The sequence below is a fragment of the Scyliorhinus torazame genome, chromosome 12 (assembly GCF_047496885.1).
Source record: "Scyliorhinus torazame isolate Kashiwa2021f chromosome 12, sScyTor2.1, whole genome shotgun sequence".
NCBI classification, from domain to species: domain Eukaryota; kingdom Metazoa; phylum Chordata; class Chondrichthyes; order Carcharhiniformes; family Scyliorhinidae; genus Scyliorhinus; species Scyliorhinus torazame.
Genome location: NC_092718.1, coordinates 70,829,394 through 70,851,157, shown reverse-complemented (window position 1 = coordinate 70,851,157; position 21,764 = coordinate 70,829,394). Strand labels below are relative to the sequence as shown.

General features: G+C 49.2%; 1 protein-coding gene across 2 annotated transcripts in view; it reads left to right on the top strand.

Annotated features, from left to right (window-relative positions):
• LOC140386471 (TYRO protein tyrosine kinase-binding protein-like) overlaps positions 1 to 21,764 on the top strand; it is a 66,110-nt gene that overhangs the window by 29,003 nt on the left and 15,343 nt on the right. For both annotated transcript variants that reach the window (XM_072468843.1, XM_072468844.1), the window contains exon 4: positions 17,005 to 17,063. In XM_072468843.1, coding sequence (XP_072324944.1) covers positions 17,005 to 17,063 — 59 coding nt within the window. The remainder of the gene's footprint in view (positions 1 to 17,004; positions 17,064 to 21,764) is intronic.

Here is a 21,764-nt window from a genome sequence, read left to right as displayed (position 1 = left end):
GGACCCAAACCCCATCCTGTACACTCCCACTGTACACCCAATGGACCCAAACCCCTTCCCGTTCACTCCCACTGCACACAATGCCAATGGAGCCAAACCCCTTACCGTTCACTCCCACTGTACACAATCCCAATGGACCCAAACCCCATCCTGTACACTCCCACTGTACACATTCCCAATGGACCCAAACCCCTTACCGTTCACTCTCACTGTACACAATCCCAATGGACCCAAACCCCATCTTGTACACTCCCACTGTACACATTCCCAATGGACCCAAACCCCTTACCGTTCACTCCTACTGTACACAACCCCAATGGACCCAAACCCCTTCCCGTTCACTACCACTGCACACAATCCCAATGGACCCAAACCCTTACCGTTCACTCCCACTGCACACAATCCCAATGGACCCAAACCCCTTCCCGTTCACTCCCACTGCACACAATCCCAATGGACCCAAACCCTTACCGTTCACTCCCACTGTACACAATCCCAATGGACCCAAACCCCTTCCCGTTCACTCCCACTTGACACAATCCCAAAGGTCCCAAACCCTTTGCATTAACTTCCACTGCACACAATCCCAATGACACAAACGCCTTACCGCTCACTCCCACTCTACACAATCCCAATCTACCCAAAACCCTTACCATTCACTCCCACTATACACAATCCCAATGGACCCAAACCCCATCCTGTACACTCCCACTGTACACCCAATGGACCCAAACCCCTTCCCGTTCACTCCCACTGCACACAATGCCAATGGAGCCAAACCCCTTACCGTTCACTCCCACTGTACACAATCCCAATGGACCCAAACCCCATCCTGTACACTCCCACTGTACACATTCCCAATGGACCCAAACCCCTTACCGTTCACTCTCACTGTACACAATCCCAATGGACCCAAACCTCATCCTGTACACTCCCACTGTACACATTCCCAATGGACCCAAACCCCTTCCCATTCACTCCCATTGCTCACAATGCCAATGGACCCAAACCCCTTCCTGTTCACTCCCACTGTACACAATTCCAATGGACCCTAACCCCATCCCGTTCGCTCCCACTGCACACAATCCCATTGGACCCTCACCCCTTACCTTTCACTCCCACTGTACATAATCCCAATGGATCAAAACCCCTTACCGTTCACTCCCACTGTACACAATCACAATGGACCCAAACCCCTTACGGTTCACTCCCACTGTACACAATCCCAATGGTGCCAAACCGTTACGGTACACTCACACTGTACACAATCCCAATGGACCCAAACCCTTAACGTTCACTCCCACTGTACACAATCCCAATGGACTCAAACCCCTTCCCGTTCACTCCCACTGTGCACAACTCCAATGGACCCAAACCCTTACCGTTCACTCCCAATGTACACAATCCCAATGGACCCACACCCCTTACCGTTCACTCCCACTGTACACAATCCCAATGTACCCAAACCCCTTCCCGTTCACTCCCACTGTACACAATCCCAATAGGGTGAAACCCCTTCCCATTCACTCACACTGTAGAAAATTCCAATGGACCCAATCCCCTTCCATTCACTCTCACTGTACACAATCCCAATGGGTCCAAACCCTTTCCCATTGGCTCCTACAGTACACTAAGCCAATGGATCAAAACACCTTCCCATTCATTCGCACTGTACACAATCCCAATGGACAAGTAGCCCTTCCCACCTCACTCCCCACTGCACCCTTTCCCAATGGATGCAAACCCCTTCTTGTTCGCTCCCATTGTACAGTATCCCAATGGACCCAAATTCCTTCCTGTTCACTCCCACTGTTCACAATCCTAATGGATACGTAACCCTTCCCGCCTCACTCCCCACTGTACTTTTGCTCTTATTAGCCTTAGTTTTATTAGCTCTAATTCTGTCACCTTTGCTCACGAGTTGCCAGGTATCTTTCTGATACCGCCACGTGGTTCAAGCTCTAGTTATGATTAATAAGACAGCACACCGCTTAGTAAGATTAAATCAACGGTCATTTATTATGTACAGCAATAAATACTTACACAATAATCCTACTTTCTATATCACTACCTACCACTACTGGCCAATACTTAACTTTTGGGAATGGCCCACCAGGTCAGGGAAACGAATGGCTTATCGAATTGGGTCTGACCTGCGGGATTCAAAGGCTGATACAGGTCGATGGCTAGGAGTCTCTATCGGGTAGCGATCGCTGGAGTCAAACTTACGGTTGCTGGTCGATGGTTCTTGCGAAGGTTGCGAGCAGGAGAAGAAGGGAGAGAAAGGTCGATCTGAACTTGGCCCCTATTTTTATAGTTCCCGGGGCCTCTCGGGGCAGACCATGACCCTGGTCCCAAGAGATTGGACTTGTTCCCAATCACTGGGTTTGATGTACTCCAATAATGGGGCGATTCCTTGATCGGGGGGTGGTCGTTCATCTTTCTTTGTCTCGGCCACTGCTGGCGCCGAGAGGTCTGGATCGGCTTTCAATTGCTAATTTGTTGTAATTGTTCCCGGGGAAAGCCGATTAAACTGCAGATGTCTGTGTTGATGTGCTGCTAATGGCCGCAGGTATCGATCTGGGCCGACTTCCCCAGAGCCGAATACACTGTTCTGTCTGCAGCTGTCCATTTGTGCCCTGTTGGCTGCTTTTCCCATCAGACTTTTCGGTTAACCATTTTACATCGGGGTTTGGCCAAATTAACCGGGAATCAGCCATTATAGGTGGCTACAATCCCTACTTGTGATCCTAACGCGAAGCGTGAAGGATCACCTAAATTTTGTCCTTTCCGTTCCCTGACCGGGGGGGGGGGGGGGGGGGGGGACACCTCCTACATGGCCACTATTCTGACCCTAGCTATGCACAAAATGTTTTTACCTAAACAATTCTAAGGGCGCTATGTCAGGCAGGGGCATGCATTTACAAAGTAAAAACTTGGAACCTCTAATTTTTACCTAAATACACTGTACGCATCAAACATTGCATTATCCTATCTTCCTAAAACATACAACAATCATATCATTCAATATACTCTTTCCTGGCTTGGCAGTCAAGCTCAGGATCATACATTTGTTTGTATATGGAGGTTTTGTACATCTTTTATTTACAGAAAAACGCAAGTGCATGTTCTTTATTATTGTGTTATAGGTCGCGGGGGTCGGGGGTCTGGTCATACCCGAATATAGGGGATCGGACCCGATATACCGGGGTTCGAGCGCGGTACGCTCTCCTTCTCCATTTGCGGAGGCGCATAGTCTGCACTGCACAGCAGAGTATCGCCAACGCTAACAGTGCTTCAATTACGTAAGACCTGGAGTACCAGGTTATGAACCTGTCACACCAGGAAGATGCAGTGTTGCTGGTGACTGGGCTTTGGGTACTGCGGGGCAGTGAAAGATTAACGGCAGGGGGGTTTGGAGTAATGGAGTCCGCGTTCCCGCGCAACCAAATGTCCAAAAAAAAGATGTTGAACACGATGAAAGAAGTCCTCATGGCTGTCCTCTTTCTTTTTCTTTCTTTGTGTTCTCTGTTTTCTCCGGTCCTGGAGCTTCTGGAGTCCTGTAAAACAAGCATAGTATCTGTAACTACCTTGGTATAATATCCGGTATGTTAGTGTGTCTGTCCTTTTTGGGGCTAATTATACCCTTATAATTGGTCACCATGTGTGACTCCCTCATTTTTTTTCAAAACAAATTTTAGGACACGGCACACTTCCCAGTGAGGGGCCAGTGCTGATTTACCATCCCAATGTTCTAGGATGTAAATAGCATATGGCAGCAACCTAAACGTCGCCAAAAAATAAATAAAACTTTTTGAAATGAAAATGCCAAATGAGGTGTGTATGGGCCGCGACGGATAAGATTTGGATGGAGTCCCCGGGTTGGACGGCTACCAATGCCGTATCTCCCCTACCCGAGCGTGTTTGACCAACGGGGGTTCCCCAGGCAGGGCGGGTCTCACGCCGTTTCTCCACTGCCTGAGCAACCGACAAGAACGGGCAAAAATGTAGTCATCAGGGTGAGGTTGCTGCTGTGATTCTACCCTCAAATCAGAACGGGCGTCTGATACCCGAACCAGTACCAGCTGAAAAGCTAGTTCCTCTGAACGAGCTTCTGGTCTGTTGACCAGGTATCTGCAGATAAGCTAGTTCCATTGAACAAGCGTCTGGTCTGTTGACCAGGTATCTGTGGACAAGTTGGTACCGCTGAACAAGCGGGTGGAAAAATTCTCCTATCGGACGAACAACACTTAAACAAACGTACGAACAACATAAAACATCCTGCAGGTTCCATCAGGAAGGACAACACTTCTCCCAAGTGTCTCCTTTAAATCATCATGTGGACACCTCAGTTCTCTGTTGCGAACAGGGTCGCAAAGGGGTTGGCGGATTGGGGGTCCGACTCGAGGTCGTCCCCTTCTCCCGGGTGCCAAACTCTGGAGTGAATTAATGTTGAGAGGGCTGCGTGGTGTGAGTTGGGGTTGCTTTCGTCGTTGCGGACGAGTCTGCAGGAGTTGTCGCGGTGCCAATGAGTTTCGTCGAGTTGTGTGGGGACAAAGTCGGGGTCGTCCGTGTGGTTCGGTGGGTGGTGGTGTGGTTTGTTTAGAAAAGTGATCATGAAGGGATCACTGGAGTTGAAATCGGAGTCGCTGGGTGTGGGTCCGGTTGTATTGGGATAGTAGGGAGGTGTGCTGTGGCTATCGTCCGAGTCACAGTCGCTGTCTCTGCTGCTGCAGTCTGTGGACATACCGGGGCGGAGTGTAGATTTCGGGGGTGGAGTCGAGGTCGAGTCCGTGTCTGGGCTGGACGTGGTGGGGGTTGGTCTGGTTACGTTGGCTGTGGGCGGGGTGTGGTCTGCTGCGTCAAGCATGACGTGGTGGGCGTGGTTTGACTGTGCTCCATAAACCTTTAACTGGTTTATATGAAACCACACAGTCTTACCATTTGGGTGTTTGATTTTAAATACCGATGGGCTTACTTTATCCGTAATGGAGTACGGACCCGAGTATTTCGGAGACAGGAATGTGCTGGGGTTATACACAGACAACATCACTTGTTGTCCTATATCATACTCCTTTGCATGTACTGCCTTATCAAAACAGGCCTTGCTCTGTTTCCTTTTGGTGCCCAATTTAACTGCGGCTGCTAACTGGGCCGTTTTTATATCCGCAACTGATTGCTTAACGGCTTTCTCGTGGGTGAGGGCCGTAACCTCAGGGCTGGTCAGGTCTAAACCTAACAAGTATTCTGTCCCTTTCATGGGCCGTCCGGTCATGAGGGTGTGTGGAGTGTAACCTGTGGAGGTGGAAACAGTGTTACGCAAAAACATCAGCGCAAAGGGGAGGACAGAATCCCAAGTGGTGTTGTTTTGCTGGACCATTTTTCGGTGGTTTTTAGGGTCCGATTCATGCGCTCAACTATACCACTCGACTGTGGGTGGTACGCAATGTGAAATTTTTCGGTTATGCCAAATATCGTGAGGACGTTCTGCATGACCCGTCCCGTAAAGAGAGAACCTTGGTCCGATTCAATACTGCGGGGGAGTCCCCATCTTGTAAAGATGTGGTGGGTTAGGATTTTGGCTGTGGTTTTTGCGGTGTTGGTGCGAGCTGGAAATGCTTCCACCCACTTTGTAAAAGTGTCCATGACCGCCAGAACATATTTATAGCCATTCCCGCAAGGGGGCAATGGACCTATAAAATCGATCTGGAGGTTAGTCCAGGGGCCGTTAACGGGTCGGGTGTGGCTGAGTTGTGCCTTTTTGGCATATCTATCTGGGTTGTTCTGTGCGCAGATGAGGCAATTCTCAATGTAATGGGATACATCTTCCTTGAGATTTGACCACCAACAAAGCTGTTTGAGGTGGGCTGTGGTGGGACCGATTCCCTGGTGTCCATGACCATCATGGAATAAACAGATTAATTGGTTCCTATCCTGCTCAGGAACTACATAAAGGTGTCCTTTAACACCACACCGTCATGTGTGGTTATCATATTTCTGTACCTCTCGTAGGAGGCTGGAAACTTCCCTTTCACGATCTCAGTGAGAGCGATATCCTGCTTCTGGGCCTCTACTAGATCTTCGATCCTAGTCTGCCTGACCTGAACTGCACTCACTGGCACGCTTTCGGGGGGCTTCCAAAAGTGCCCATGCCTGGATCCTGCCTTAGCCAGTGCGTCGGCTTTTACATTTCCAGGGGGGGAGGAACGATGGTGGCTGCGGACTTTTATAATGCCAAAAGTCCTGTCCTTGGCTTTTTGCAAAATATGGCGGAGTAATGGGGCTGAGGGGAGGGGTTTCCCATCCGCGGAAACAAATCCACTTGTTTCCCAGAGGGGCAGAAATTTGATGAGGCTGTTGCAGACGTATAGGCTGTCTGAATATATGTCTGCCGGGCTGGGGAAGGAATCTGGGTGGTCTACAATATAGGCGATGGCCGCAAGCTCTGCTGCCTGCGCGCCTAAGTGTCCGGGTAATTTTAATGCGATTTCCTCGAGGGCGCGTCCCTGCGCGTCCTCCACATAAATCCCACAAGCTGTTGTGCGTTGCCCATCCAAGACTGTGGAAGATCCGTCCACATAGATCCTAATGGGGTCACACGTGTCCGGGTGAGGGGGGTGTGGTGTTGGGTGCTCTGATGCACAGATGAACCAACACAGTTGTATTTGGTACAACTCTATTTTATTTCAACTTCTATATACAATTCGGTCTGGATACTCTGCACGTTGTGTCTCCCTGAGTGTGTAGTGTAACAGGTCTGTCCTTGTCCTGGTCTCCAGCTAATACTGGCCACCAGGTGTCGTGTTTGTCCTTTTATACTGTCCCTGTCCTTGTCTGTGATTGGTTGTGGTGTTGCGTGTTCTGATTTGTCTGTTGGTGTGTCTATCATGACGTGTGTGTTTGAATATCATGACAGGGGGCTCTGAGATGGAGTGGCTAGTTTTCTGGGGGGTGTTCTGGCTATAAAGGGGCCTGTATTATGGTGGGCGAGATGATTTCACACTCATGGGGGATTCCGGGGTACTGTAAATTGTCCGCTAAGTATGTGTGAGTCTTTGTCCGTTTGACTGTGATGTCCCGTCCTTGTAAGAGAAGGGTCCACCTAGCAGCGCGGATTTGGCTGACGGTACCATCTTTAAGTCGTCCGTCTAGTAAAAGTTGGGTGGGGGTGTGTTCGGTCAAGATGGTGATGGGGTTCAGTCCGGTAATGTATGAAAAGTACTGGACTGCCCAGAAAACTGCGGGCAGGTGCCTCTCACAGGCTGAAAATCCCTGCTCCACAGCATCTAAAATTCGGGAGGCATAAGCCACGGGTCTTAGCTGGTCGTGCCGTTCCTGGAGGAGCACGGCTGAAAGGGTGCGGTCTGTGGTCGCTACCTCTATGGCGTAAGGGGAAAGCGGGTCTGGAACTTGTAGTGCGGGGGCGGCTATGAGCGCCTGTTTTAATGATTCCACAGCATCCGTATGCTGCGGAAGCCACTCCCAGGGGACTCCTTTCTTTAGGAGGTCTGAGAGGGGCGCTGCCTTGCTGGCGAAACTGTCAATGTGGTTTCGGCAGTAGCCAACCAGTCCTAAAAACGACCGGAGGGCTGAAACGTTCTGGGGAAGGGGCAATTTAGCGATCGAGCCAATTCTTTTGTGCTCGATCTAGCGTTTGCCGTGTGTGATAATAGTACCCAAATATACCACTTTCTCTTCCAATATCTGGGCCTTTTTGGGGTTGACTTTACATCCAATGGAATGTAATAATTCCAGGACTTCGGACAGAAGCTCAATGTGCTCTTCCTTGGTGTCTGTCTGCAGCAGTAGATCATCTACACACTGTACCAGACATTCGGGGCGAGAAAATTTCGCTAGTCCATTTGCCAGCTGTCGGTGGAAAATGGAGGGGGAGTTGTGGAAGCCTTGTGGCAGGCATGTCCACGTGTACTGCTGAGCTCGGAAAGTGAAGGCAAATTTATACTGGCACGCCTTTGCCAATGGAATGGACCAGAATCCATTACTGACGTCCAAAACCGTGAAATATCGGGCATGGAGTCCCTGTTTGAGCATGGTCTCGGGACTTGTTGCTACGGTGGGGGCTGCTGCGGGGGTGACTATTGAGTTCCCGATAATCAATGGTCAAGCGCCATGATCCGTCGGGCTTTCTTACTGGCCAAATCGGGGCATTATTAGTTGAGGCTACCGATCTTAGGACGCCCTGCTCTAATAAGCTCTCTATAACCTTTAGGATTTCTCCCTCTGCTTCTAGGGGGAATCCGTACTGCTTTTGGGGCCGAGGGTCCGGTCCTGTTATTTGTACGGAGCCAGTCATCCATCCACAGTCGTGCTTGTGGGTCGCGAATGCTGCCCTGTTTTTTGCAGGACTGCCCTAACCTGTCGGTCCGTGCTGAGTGTGGTGGGGTTGAACCAAAACTCGCCTACTGCGCTAGTTTTGTTCATGTAGTCCCCTATGGTGAGCTTTGCGGGGGCTCTAGCGGATTTCGCCATCTTCCAGACACACTGGTTGACTGGATCGAAAGATAGGTGGTGGGAACTCATGAAGTCGATTCCTAAGATGTGTTCTGCTGTTTGGGGCAGGTCGACTAAAACTACGGGGTGTTTTGTGTTAATGGTTCCGATTTGGATGGGTACAGGGGCTGTGATGTGTCCCTGCTGTGAGTGGCTTGTGAAGCCACTGAGGGTGATAGTGGCTGTAGTGGGCCACGTGTCCTGACCAAGGGTGGAGGAATTTAAGGTGGTGCGGGACCCTCCTGTGTCCCAGAGAAGCTCGATAGGCTGTCCCCGAATTTTCGCTGCGACTACGGGTCGTCCTGACCTATCCCAAAGGGTATCACAGACCCAACTGGGGGAGCCTGTACACCGTCAGTCCGTTCCGGTCAAGTCTGTCTGATCCGATCGGGCGCTAACGCTATGTATGGGCTCTGCCTTTTTCTTACTGAGAGTGCCTGTCTGTTGGGCTCTCTGTGGCTTTTTAGGGGCATTGCACTCTTTGGCAAAATGTCCCAACTGTCCGCAGTTGTAACATTCTTGCGGTTTTGCTGGGGGGCTGCTCTTTCCCTCGTTTACCCAGGCGGGGTTGTGAAGAGTGGTTCTTACTGCCTGCACGTCTGCGGCGGCTTGCTTTTACTCGGGGGTTTTAGCGGCAGGTTTATTGTGAGCAGACTGTTCCCAAACGCGGGGCAATCTTTTTACCATCCACTTCTCATTATGAGCCTCCTCCGAGGGGTCATAATTACTACAGGCATTCTGTCCTGCTTCTGTGGCATGGGAGATAAGGGTGCGGGTCCAGTTGGCCATATTATCTGGGGACAAATGGGCACGGTCTACGTTTCCGAAAACGGCTTCAAAGTGAATCCACAAGCGTCCTGCGAAAGCTGTGGGGTGTTCAGACTTCTTCTGTCTGCACTTATTTAGGCCATCCACGGGATCACCCCCGTTATACCCGATCGCATCCAGGATCGCGGTATGCATTTCTGCAAGGGTGCCTCCTCCTACGTTCTGTGGGTCGGGAAGGGCTGCTGCTACCGATGGGTCTAAGCTGAGGACCGTGAGCTTTACCTGCTCTTTCTCATCCAGGCCGTACAAGGTCGCCTGGTGTTTGACGGTGGCAAAGAAATGGTGTGGGTCTGAAGCGGGGAGGAACGGTGTGATTTTCGCACACGCGTCCCGTAGTTGAGTTACTGTGAGGGGGGTGGAATATAGGAATTCCGCCTCGTCTGATGTGGCTGTGCGGTGGGTTGTTACAGGGTTCATCGGAGCCTGAACTACCTGCTGTGTGGGGGGTGGGGGTGCCGTTCTCCTTTGGGGCTTTCCCTGCGCACATGTTCCCTGAACATATCTCTGCGCTGTCTCCTGCAATTCTTCCCAATCAGGGCCGTCTTCCTGTTCTAAACTTTCCCCAAAGGTTTCTTGGAATTCCTTTTGGACAGAAAGCAGTGATTGCAGGTCTGCAATTTGCTTCCGGCACTTCGCATGGTCTATGGTACTCTGCCTTTGTTCTGTGGTTGCAGCGTGGAGCGTTCTCAAGGCTGCCTTGAGATCATTACATTGCTTCTGTAGCGTCTCCACCTGCTTCTCTGTCTCTTTCTTTACCAGGACTGCACGCTGCGTGTCCTGATAAGCCTTCTCATACTGGGACTGGAAACTACTCAAATGCGCCAGACAAGACTGGTGACCCCGTTTGGCGTCAGCCACCTCTTCGTCCTTTGCCACTAATTTCCGCCTTAACTCCAGATTCTCTTTCTCCACCTCGCATACATCGACTTTGCTCATACGATGTATGCCCTCTACCTCTTTATGGAGCATCCTGAAGACCTCCTCTGTGCCTCGCAATTGTGCCAGACAGGACATAATTGCCATCGGCTTGCGCGCTTTTGCTAAGCTCTTCTTATGGATTTCACTCATGTTCTCCCACCAAGTATGCCCTATACTTCTGGAACCTGAGTCGTCATTACTGCAGAAATCATCCCACATGGGCCATCCTTTGCCCTTGAGATATTTCCGAATCGTCCCCTCCCAAATGGGACACTGTCCCACTCTACTGCTGCTGGTCGCTGCGACCGCAAATTCTTCGGGATTCATGAGGCATTGCATTAGCGACATGGCCATCTCTCTTATCTGCTTGCTTCAGTCGAATTTGGAACAGGGAGCTAAGGTGGTGTCGTAGATGTGGGTACGGCTTGCGCTAATTTCCAAAAATACCGGCTTCCGACAGTTTTGACACGACAAAATCTGTCAGTTTTACCTTATAGCCGTGTTAGTTACGCATGCATACACACACTTCTGAATTGTGAATTATTAACCAGAACCGCTTGAACACTTGTGGTTTTGTTTTGTTTCCAATTGGATCCTATTCAAATTTCTTGGGTTCTCCTGGAGTGGTTTTCCACTTCTATATCGGGTCCCACCAGAGTCGCCAATTTTTTGCTCTTATTAGCCTTAGTTTTATTAGCTCTAATTCTGTCACCTTTGCTCACGAGTTGCCAGGTATCTTTCTGATACCGCCACGTGGTTCAAGCTCTAGTTATGATTAATAAGACAGCACACCGCTTAGTAAGATTAAAATCAACGGTCATTTATTATGTACAGCAATAAATACTTACACAATAATCCTACTTTCTATATCACTACCTACCACTACTGGCCAATACTTAACTTTTGGGAATGGCCCACCAGGTCAGGGAAACGAATGGCTTATCGAACTGGGTCTGGCCTGCGGGATTCAAAGGCTGATACAGGTCGATGGCTAGGAGTCTCTATCGAGTAGCGATCGCTGGAGTCAAACTTACGGTTGCTGGTCGATGGTTCTTGCGAAGGTTGCGAGCAGGAGAAGAAGGGAGAGAAGGGTCGATCTGAACTTGGCCCCTATTTTTATAGTTCCCGGGGGCTTCCTGCCTCTCGGGGCGGACCTTGACCCTGGTCCCAAGTGATTGGACTTGTTCCCAATCACTGGGTTTGATGTACTCCAATAATGGGGCGATTCCTTGATCGGGGTGTGTACTCCCACTGTACACAATCCCAATAGGGACAAACCCCTTCACATTCACTGACACTGTAGACAATCCCAACGGACCCAAACCCCTTCCATTCACTCTCACTGTACACAATCCCAATGGGTCCAAACCCCTTCCCATTTGCTCCCACTGTACACAAAGCCAATGGACGAAAACACCTTCCCATTCATTTCCACTGTACACAATCGCAATGGACAAGTAGCCCTTCCCACCTCACTCCCCACTGTACCCTATCCTAATGGATGCAAATCCCTTCTTGTTCGCTCCCATTGTACACTATCCCAATGGACCCAAACTCCTTCCTGTTCACTCCCACTGTTCACAATCCTAATGGATACGTAGCGCTCCCCACCTCACTCCCCACTGTACACAGTCCCAATGGACACAAACCCCTTCCTGTTCACTCCCACTGTACACAGTCCCATTGGACCCAAACCTTTACCGTTCACTTAGAACATAGAACATAGAACGATACAGCGCAGTACAGGCCCTTCGGCCCACGATGTTGCACCGAAACAAAAGCCATCTAACCTACACTATGCCATTATCATCCACATGCTTATCCAATAAACTTTTAAATGCCCTCAATGTTGGCGAGTTCACTACTGTTGCAGGTAGGGCATTCCACGGCCTCACCACTCTTTGCGTAAAGAACCTACCTCTAACCTCTGTCCTATATCTATTACCCCTCAGTTTAAAGCTATGTCCCCTCGTGCCAGCCATTTCCATCCGCGGGAGAAGGCTCTCACTGTCCACCCTATCTAACCCCCTGATCATTTTGTATGCCTCTATTAAGTCTCCTCTTAACCTTCTTCTCTCCAACGAAAACAACCTCAAGTCCATCAGCCTTTCCTCATAAGATTTTCCCTCCATACCAGGCAACATCCTGGTAAATCTCCTCTGCACCCGCTCCAAAGCCTCCACGTCCTTCCTATAATGCGGTGACCAGAACTGTACGCAATACTCCAAATGCGGCCGTACCAGAGTTTTGTACAGCTGCAACATGACCTCCTGACTCCGGAACTCAATCCCTCTACCAATAAAGGCCAACACTCCATAGGCCTTCTTCACAACCCTATCAACCTGGGTGGCAACTTTCAGGGATCTATGTACATGGACACCTAGATCCCTCTGCTCATCCACACTTCCAAGAACTTTACCATTAGCCAAATATTCCGCATTCCTGTTATTCCTTCCAAAGTGAATCACCTCACACTTCTCTACATTAAACTCCATTTGCCACCTCTCAGCCCAGCTCTGCAGCTTATCTATGTCCCTCTGTAACCTGCTACATCCTTCCACACTGTCGACAACACCACCGACTTTAGTGTCGTCTGCAAATTTACTCACCCACCCTTCTGCGCCTTCCTCCAGGTCATTGATAAAAATGACAAACAGCAACGGCCCCAGAACACATCCTTGTGGTACGCCACTTGTAACTGAACTCCATTCTGAACATTTCCCATCAACCACCACCCTCTGTCTTCTTTCAGCTAGCCAATTTCTGATCCACATCTCTAAATCACCCTCAATCCCCAGCCTCCGCATTTTCTGCAATAGCCTACCGTGGGAACCTTATCAAACGCTTTACTGAAATCCATATACACCACATCAACTGCTCTACCCTCGTCTACCTGTTCAGTCACCTTCTCAAAGAACTCGATAAGGTTTGTGAGGCATGACCTACCCTTCACAAAGCCATGCTGACTATCCCTGATCATATTATTCCTATCTAGATGATTATAAATCTTGTCTCTTATAATCCCCTCCAAGACTTTACCCACTACAGACGTGAGGCTCACCGGTCTATAGTTGCCGGGGTTGTCTTTGCTCCCCTTTTTGAACAAAGGGACCACATTTGCTATCCTCCAGTCCTCTGGCACTATTCCTGTAGCCAATGATGACATAAAAATCAAAGCCAAAGGTCCAGCAATCTCTTCCCTGGCCTCCCAGAGAATCCTAGGATAAATCCCATCAGGCCCCGGGGACTTATCTATTTTCAGCCTGTCCAGAATTGCCAACACCTCTTCCCTACATACCTCAATGCCATCTATTCTAATAGCCTGGGTCTCAGCATTCTCCTCCACAACATTATCTTTTTCCTGAGTGAATACTGACAAAAAATATTCAATTAGTATCTCGCCTATCTCTTCAGACTCCATACACAACTTCCCATCCCTGTCCTTGACTGGTCCTACTCTTACCCTAGTCATTCACTTATTCCTGACATACCTATAGAAAGCTTTTGGGTTTTCCTTGATCCTTCCTGCCAAATACTTATCATGTCCCCTCCTTGCTCGTCTTAGCTCTCTCTTTAGACCCTTCCTCGCTACCTTGTAACTATCCATCGCCCCAACTGAAACTTCACACCTCATCTTCACATAGGCCTCCTTCTTCCTCTTAACAAGAGATTCCACTTCTTTGGTAAACCACGGTTCCCTCGCTCAACGCCTTCCTCCCTGCCTGACCGGTACGTACTTAACAAGAACACACAGTAGCTGATCCTTGAACAAGCTCCACTTATCCAGTGTGCCCAACACTTGCAGCCTACTTCTCCAACTACTTCCACTGTACACAATCCCAATGGACAAAAACCCCTTACCATTCACACCCACTGTACACAATCCCAATGGACCCAAACGCCTTACCACTCACTCCCACTGTACACAATCCCAATCGACCCAAACCCCTTACCGTTCACTCCCACTGTACACAATCCCAATGGACCCAAACCCCTTACCGTTCACTCCCACTGTACACAATCCCAATGGACCCAAACCTTTAGCGTTCTCTCTCACTGTATACAATCCCAATGGACAAAAACCCCATCCCGTTCATTCCCACTGTACACAATCCCAATGGACCCAAACCTTCCCGTTCACTCCCACTGTACACAATCCCGATGGACCCAAACCCCTTACCGTTCACTTCCCCTGTACACAATCCCAATGGATCCAAACCTCTTACCATTCACTCCCACTGTAAACCATCGCAATGGACCCAAACCCTTACCGTTCACTCCCACTGTCCACAATCACAATGGACACAAACCCCTTTTTGTTCACTCCCACTGTACACATTGCCAATGAACCCAAACCCTTACCGTTCACTCCCACTGTACACAATCCCAATAGGGTCAAACCCCTTCCCATTCACTGACACTGTAGACAATCGCAACGGACCCAAACCCCTTCCATTCACCCTCACTGTACACAATCCCAATGGGTCCAAACCCCTTCCCATTTGCTCCCACTGTACACAAAGCCAATGGACAAAAGCACCTTCCCATTCATTCCCACTGTACACAATCCCAATGGACAAGTAGCCCTTCCCACCTCACTCCCCAATGTACCCTATCCCAATGGATGCAAACCCCTTCTTGTTCGCTCCAATTGTACACTATCCCAATGGACCCAAACTCCTTCCTGTTCACTCCCCCTGTTCACAATCCTAATGGACACGTAGCCCTTCCCACCTGACTCCCACTGTGCACTAACCCAATGGATGCAAATCCCTTTTCGTTTGCTCCCATTGTACACTATCCCAGTGGATGCAAACCCCTTCTCCTTCACACACCACTGTTCACAATCCCAATGGACCCAAACCTCTTCCTGCTTACTCCCACTGTACGCAGTCCCAATGGACACAAATCCCTTCCCGTTCACTCCCACTGTACACAGTCTCAATGGACACAAACCCCTTCCCGTTTACTCCCACTGTTCACAGTCCCAATGGACACAAGCGCCTTCCCGTTCACTCCCACTGTTCACAGTCCCAATGGACCCAAACCCCTTCCTGTTCACTCCCACTGTACACAATACCAATGCCCCCAAAACCCTTCTTGTTCACTCGCACTGTACACAATCCCAATGGACACAAATCCCTTCCTGTTCACTCCCACTGTGCAGAATCCCAATGTACACAAATCTCTTCCCGTTCGCTTTCACTGTTCAAAATCCCAATGGCCACAAACCCCTTCCCGTTCACTCCCACCGTTCAAACTCCCAATGGACCCAAACCCCTTCCCGTTCACTCCCACTGTTCACAGTCCCAATGGACACAAACCCCTTCCTGTTCACTCCCACTGTACACAATCCCAATGGACACAACTCTCTTCCCGTTCGCTTGCACTGTTCAAAATCCCAATGGCCACAAACCCCTTCCCGTTCACTCCCACCGTTCAAAATCCCAATGGACCCAAACCCCTTCCCGTTCACTCCCACTGTTCACAGTCCCAATGGACACAAACCCCTTCCCGTTCACTCCCACTGTACACAGTCCCAAAGGACCCAAACCCCTTCCTGTTCACTCCCACTGTACACAATCCCAATGGACACAAATCTCTTCCCGTTCGCTTGCACTGTTCAAAATCCCAATGGACACAAACCCCTTCCCGTTCACTCCCACCGTTCAAAATCCCAATGGACCCAAACCCCTTCCCGTTCATTCCCACTGCACACAATCCCAATGGACTCAACCCCTTTCCACTCACTCCCACTCTACACAATCCCAATCGACCCAAACCCCTTACCGTTCACTCCCACTCTACACAATCCCAATCGACCCAAACCCTTACCGTTCACTCCCACTGTACACAATCCCAATGGACTCAAACCCCTTACCGCTCACTCCCACTCTACACAATCTCAATCGACCCACACCCCTTACTGTTCACTGCCACTGTACACAATCCCAATGGACCCAAACCCCTTCCCGTTCCCTCCCACTGTACACAATCCCATTGGACCCAAACCCTTACCGTTCACTTCCACTGTACACAATCCCAATGGACCCAAACCCTTACCAATCACTTCCACTGTGCACAATCCCAATGGACACAAACCTCTTCCCGTTCGCTTGCACTGTTCAAAATCCCAATGGACACGAACCCCTTCCCGTTCACTCCCACTGTACACAATCCCAATGCACCCAAACCCCTTCCTGCTTGCTCCCACTGTACACCATCCCAATGGACCCAAATCTCTTCCCGTTCACTCCCAATGAACATCACAACTTACTCATGTGATTTTTAATATTCTCCCAGCCCTAATGAAGGAAAACATGTGGGAGGGATAGTTGCAGAAGAAAGTTAGAATTGGAAAGAGAGAGAGGTGGGGAGAGGCAGAGATGTGAAGGATAGAAGCTGAAAGTGGGACAAAGTGAGAAGGACAGAATAAGTGTTAGGGATGGAAAATATTGAATAGAGAGGGATGGGGGAGTGGGTTTGGGTATATTAGACATTGAGCAACAAGAAGAAGCAGAGAGTGTCAATGTGGGGGAGAGGAACTTACAGAGAGTAATCGAGTAAGGAACAGAGACAAAGTGAGATAGATATGACAAAAGAGAGGGAGACAGAATGCAAATAGAGAGTGAGAGAAAGTGAGTGACAGAAAATGAGAGAGTGACAGGCTCAGGAAGAGTAGGATAGAGTGAAGGATGAAGAATCACGAAGGAGAGTGCGAGGACTAATCTAATTTCTGTTTTGCAGCTAAAAAGTTACAAATCTCAGACAACAAATCAAAACTGGAGCCAGAGTCACCCTATGAGGTTGGTATTGAGATGGTAGTTGTACCTTTTCACCATTATGCACAACCCCCCTTGCTATCTCTGTACCTTCCTCGATGTACCTTCCTCTAACCCCATCACCACTCCCTCTCTCTGTAACACCCCCAGCCCCGACAACCCTCCCTAACTCTGTAACCTCCAACAGCCCCTACAACCCATGTAAAAGCCATGTAAAATTGTCGGCTCCAACGCTTCCCTCCCTGATGAGCTCAACGCATTCTATGCCCGCTTTGAGCAAAAGGTCAGCGAGAGCGAGCCCTCCATCCCAGAAGCCACCGATGAACTTGTATCTGAGATCACCACTGCAGACGTCAGAGCAGCCTTCTCGAAGGTCAACCTACGGAAAGCCACTTGCCCAGATGGGGTACCCGGACGAGCACTCAGGCCTTCTCCGATCAGCTGGCGGGGGTATTCGCAGTAATCTTCAACCTCTCTTTACAACAATCTGAGGTCCCTATCTGCTTCAAGAAGACAACCATCATCCTTGTACCAAAGAAAAGCCAAGCAGCGTGCTTTAATGCCTATCGTCCAGTGGCCCTGGCATCCATCATCATGAAGTGCTTTGAAAGGTTAGTCATGGCACAAATCAATTCCAGTCTCCCGGATTGCCGTGATCCACTACAGTTCGCCTACCGCTGCAACAGGTCCACAGCAGACGCCATCTCCATGGCCCTGCACTCTACCCTGGAACACCCAGATAACAAAGACACCTATGTCAGACTCCTATTTATCGACTACAGCTCAGCCTTCAACACCATCATTCAATGAAACTCATCTCCAAACTCCGTGGCCTTGGCCTCGGCTCCTCCCTCTGCGACTGGATCCTGAACTTCCTAACCCACAGACCACAATCAGTAAGGATAGGCAACAACACGGGATCTTGATCAATTAGGCCAGTGGGCCGACGAATGGTAGATGGAGTTTAATTTAGATAAATGTGAGGTGATGCATTTTGGCAGATCGAATCAGGCCAGGACCTACTCAGTTAATGGTATGGCGTTGGGGAGAGTTATAGAACAAAGAGATCTAGGAGTACAGGTTCATAGCTCCTTGAAGGTGGAGTCGCAGGTGGACAGGGTGGTGAAGAAGGCATTCGGCATGCTTGGTTTCATTGGTCAGAACATTGAATACAGGAGTTGGGACGTCTTGTTGAAATTGTACAAGACATTGGTACGGCCACACTTGGAATACTGTGTGCAGTTCTGGTCACCCTATTATAGAAAGGATATTATTGAACTAGAAAGAGTGCAGAAAAGATTTACTAGGATGTTACCGGGACTTGATGGTTTGAGTTATAAGAAGAGGCTGGATAGACTGGGACTTTTTTCCCTGGAGCGTAGGAGGCTTAGGGGTGATCTTATAGAGGTCTATAAAATAATGAGGGGCATAGATAAGGTAGATAGTCAACATCTTTTCCCAAAGGTAGGGGAGTCTAAAACTAGAGGGCATAGGTTTAAGGTGAGAGGGGAGAGATTCAGAAGGGCCCAGAGGGGCAATTTCTTCACTCAGAGGGTAGTGAGTGTCTGGAATGTGCTGCCGGAGGTAGTAGTAGAGGCGGGTACAATTGTGTCTTTTAAAAAGCATTTGGATAGTTACATGGGTAAGATGGGTATAGAGGGTTATGGGCCAAGTGCGGGCAACTGGGACTAGCTTAATGGTAAAAACTGGGCGGCATGGACTGGTTGGGCCGAAGGGCCTGTTTCCATGCTGTAAACTTCTATGATTCTATGATTCTAACACCTCCTCCACGATCATCCTCAACACCATTGCCCCACAAGGCTGTGTCCTCAGCCCCCTACTATACTCCTTATACACCTATGACTGTGTGGCCAAATTCCCCTCCAACTCGATTTTCAAATTTGCTGATGACACCACCGTAGTGGGTCGGATTTCAAACAATGACGAGACAGAGTACAGTAATGAGATAGAGAATCTGGTGAACTGGTGCGACGACAATAATCTCTACCTCAATGTCAACAAAACAAAGGAGATTATCATCGACTTCAGGAAGCGTAGTGGAGAACATGCCCCTGTCTACATCAATGGGAACGAAGTAGAAAGGGTCGAGAGCTTCTAGTTTTTCGGTGTACAGATCACAGTGTCCTCCCATGCCGACACTATAGTTAAGAAAGCCCACCAACGACTCTACTTTCTCAGAAGACTGAGGAAATTTGGCATGTCAGCTACAACCCTGACTAACTTCTACAGATGCACCATAGAAAGCATTCTTTCTGGTTGTATCACAGCTTGGTATGGAGCCTGCTCTGCCCAAGACCACAGAAAACTACAAAAGGTTGTGAATGTAGCCCAGTCCATCACGCAAACCAGCTTCCCATCCATTGACTCTATTTATAATTCCCGCTGCCTCAGAAAGGCAGCCAGCATAATTGAGGACCCCACGCACCCCGGACATACTCTCTTCCACCTCCTTCCGTCAGGAAAAATATACCAAAGTTTGAGGTCACGTACCAACCAACTCAAGAACAGCTTCTTCCCTACTGCCATCAGACTTTTGAATGGACATACCTCGTATTAAGTTGATCTTTTCTCTACACCCTAGCTATGACTGTAACATTATATTCTGCAGTCTCTCCTTCCCTATGTCCGGTATGCATTGTTTGTATAGCATGCAAGAAACAATACTTTTCACTGTGTACTAATACATGTGACAATAATAAATCAAATCAAATCAAATCAAACCCTCCCTACCTCTGTAACCTCAAACAGCCCTACAAACCTCCCTCTCTCTGTAACCTCCTCCAGTCCTACAACCCTCCCTCTCTCTCTAACACCCCCAGCCCCAACAATCCTCCCTAACTCAGTAACCTCCAACAGCCCTACAAGCCACCCTACCTCTGTAACCTCCAGCAGCCCTACAAACCTCCCTCTCCCTGTAACCTCCTCCAGCACCATCACCACTCCCTCTCTCTGTAACATCCCTCAGCCCCTACAACCTTCCCTAACTTTGTAACCTCCTCCAGCCCAACAACCCTCACTATCTATGTAATCTCCTCCAGGCCAACACCACTCCCTATCTCTGTAACCTCCTCCAGCCCCAACACCACTTCCTATCGCTGTAACCTCCTCCAGCTCTTACAACCCTCCTTATCTCCTGGGTAGCTCGGTAGCGCAGTGGTTAGCACTGTTGCTTCACAGTGCCAGGGTCCCAGGTTCAATTCCCAGCTTGGGTCACTGTCTGTGCGGAGTCTACACGTTCTCCCTGTGTCTGCATGGGTTTCCTCCGGGTGCTCCGGATTCCTCCCACAAGTCCCCAAAGATGTGCTGTTAGGTGAATTGGACATTCTGAATTCTCCCTCTGTGTATCTGAACAGGCACTGGAATGTGGCAACTAGGGGCTTTTCACAGTAACTTCTTTGCAGTGTTTATGTAAGCCTACTTGTGACAATAGAAAAAAGATTATTATTTAGATTATCTTTGTCACCTCCTCCAGCCCCAACACCACTCCCTCTCTCTGTAACCTCTTCCAGCTCCTACAACCCTCCCTCTCTCTGTCACCTCCTCCAGATCCTACAACCCTCCCTATCTCTGTAACCTCCTCCAGCTCCTACAACCCTCCCTATCTCTTGTCATGTCTGACCAACTTGATTGAATTTTTTGAAGAGGTGACCAGGTGTGTAGATGAGGGCAATATACTTGACATTGTCTACTTGGACTTCAGCAAAGCTCATGATCAGGTCCCACATGGGAGACTGATGGCGAAGGTAAGAGCCCAAGGGATCCAAGGAAATTTGGCAAATTGGATCCAGAATTGGCTGAGTGGCAGGAAGCAGAGGGTGATGGTTGAGGGCGGGTTTCTGACTGGAATCCTGCGTCCAGTGGAGTCCCGCAGGGATCAGTATTGGGGCCATAAACCATAAAGTTTATGGTTTATATAAATGATTTGGACATGAATGTAGGAGGGTTGATCAGTAAGTTAGAACATAGAACATAGAACATTACAGCGCAGTACAGGCCCTTCGGCCCTCGATGTTGCGCCGACATGTGAAACCACTCTAAAGCCCATCTACACTATTCCCTTATTGTCCATATGTCTATCCAATGACCATTTGAATGTCCTTAGTGTTGGCGAGTCCACTACTGTTGCAGGCAGGGCATTCCACGCCCTTGCTACTCTCTGAGTAAAGAACCTACCTCTGATATCTGTCTTATATCTATCTCCCCTCAATTTAAAGGTATGTCCCCTCGTGCTAGACATCACCATCCGAGGAAAAAGGCTCTCACTGTCCACCCTATCCAATCCTCTGATCATCTTGTATGCCTCAATTAAGTCACCTCTTGACCTACTTCTCTCTAACGAAAACAGCCTCAAGTCCCTCAGCCTTTCCTCATAAGATCTTCCCTCCATACCAGGCAACATTCTGGTAAATCTCCTCTGCACCCTTTCCAATGCTTCCACATCCTTCCTATAATGCGGAGACCAGAATTGCACGCAATACTCCAAATGCGGCCGCACCAGAGTGTTGTATAGCTGCAACATGACCTCATGGCTCCGAAACTCAATCCCTCTACCAATAAAAGCTAACACACCGTACGCCTTCTTAACAACCCTCTGAACCTGGGTGGCAACTTTCAGGGATCTATGTACATGGACACCGAGATCTCTCTGCTCATCCACACTGCCAAGAATCTTACCATTAGCCCAGTACTCAGTCTTCCTGTTAT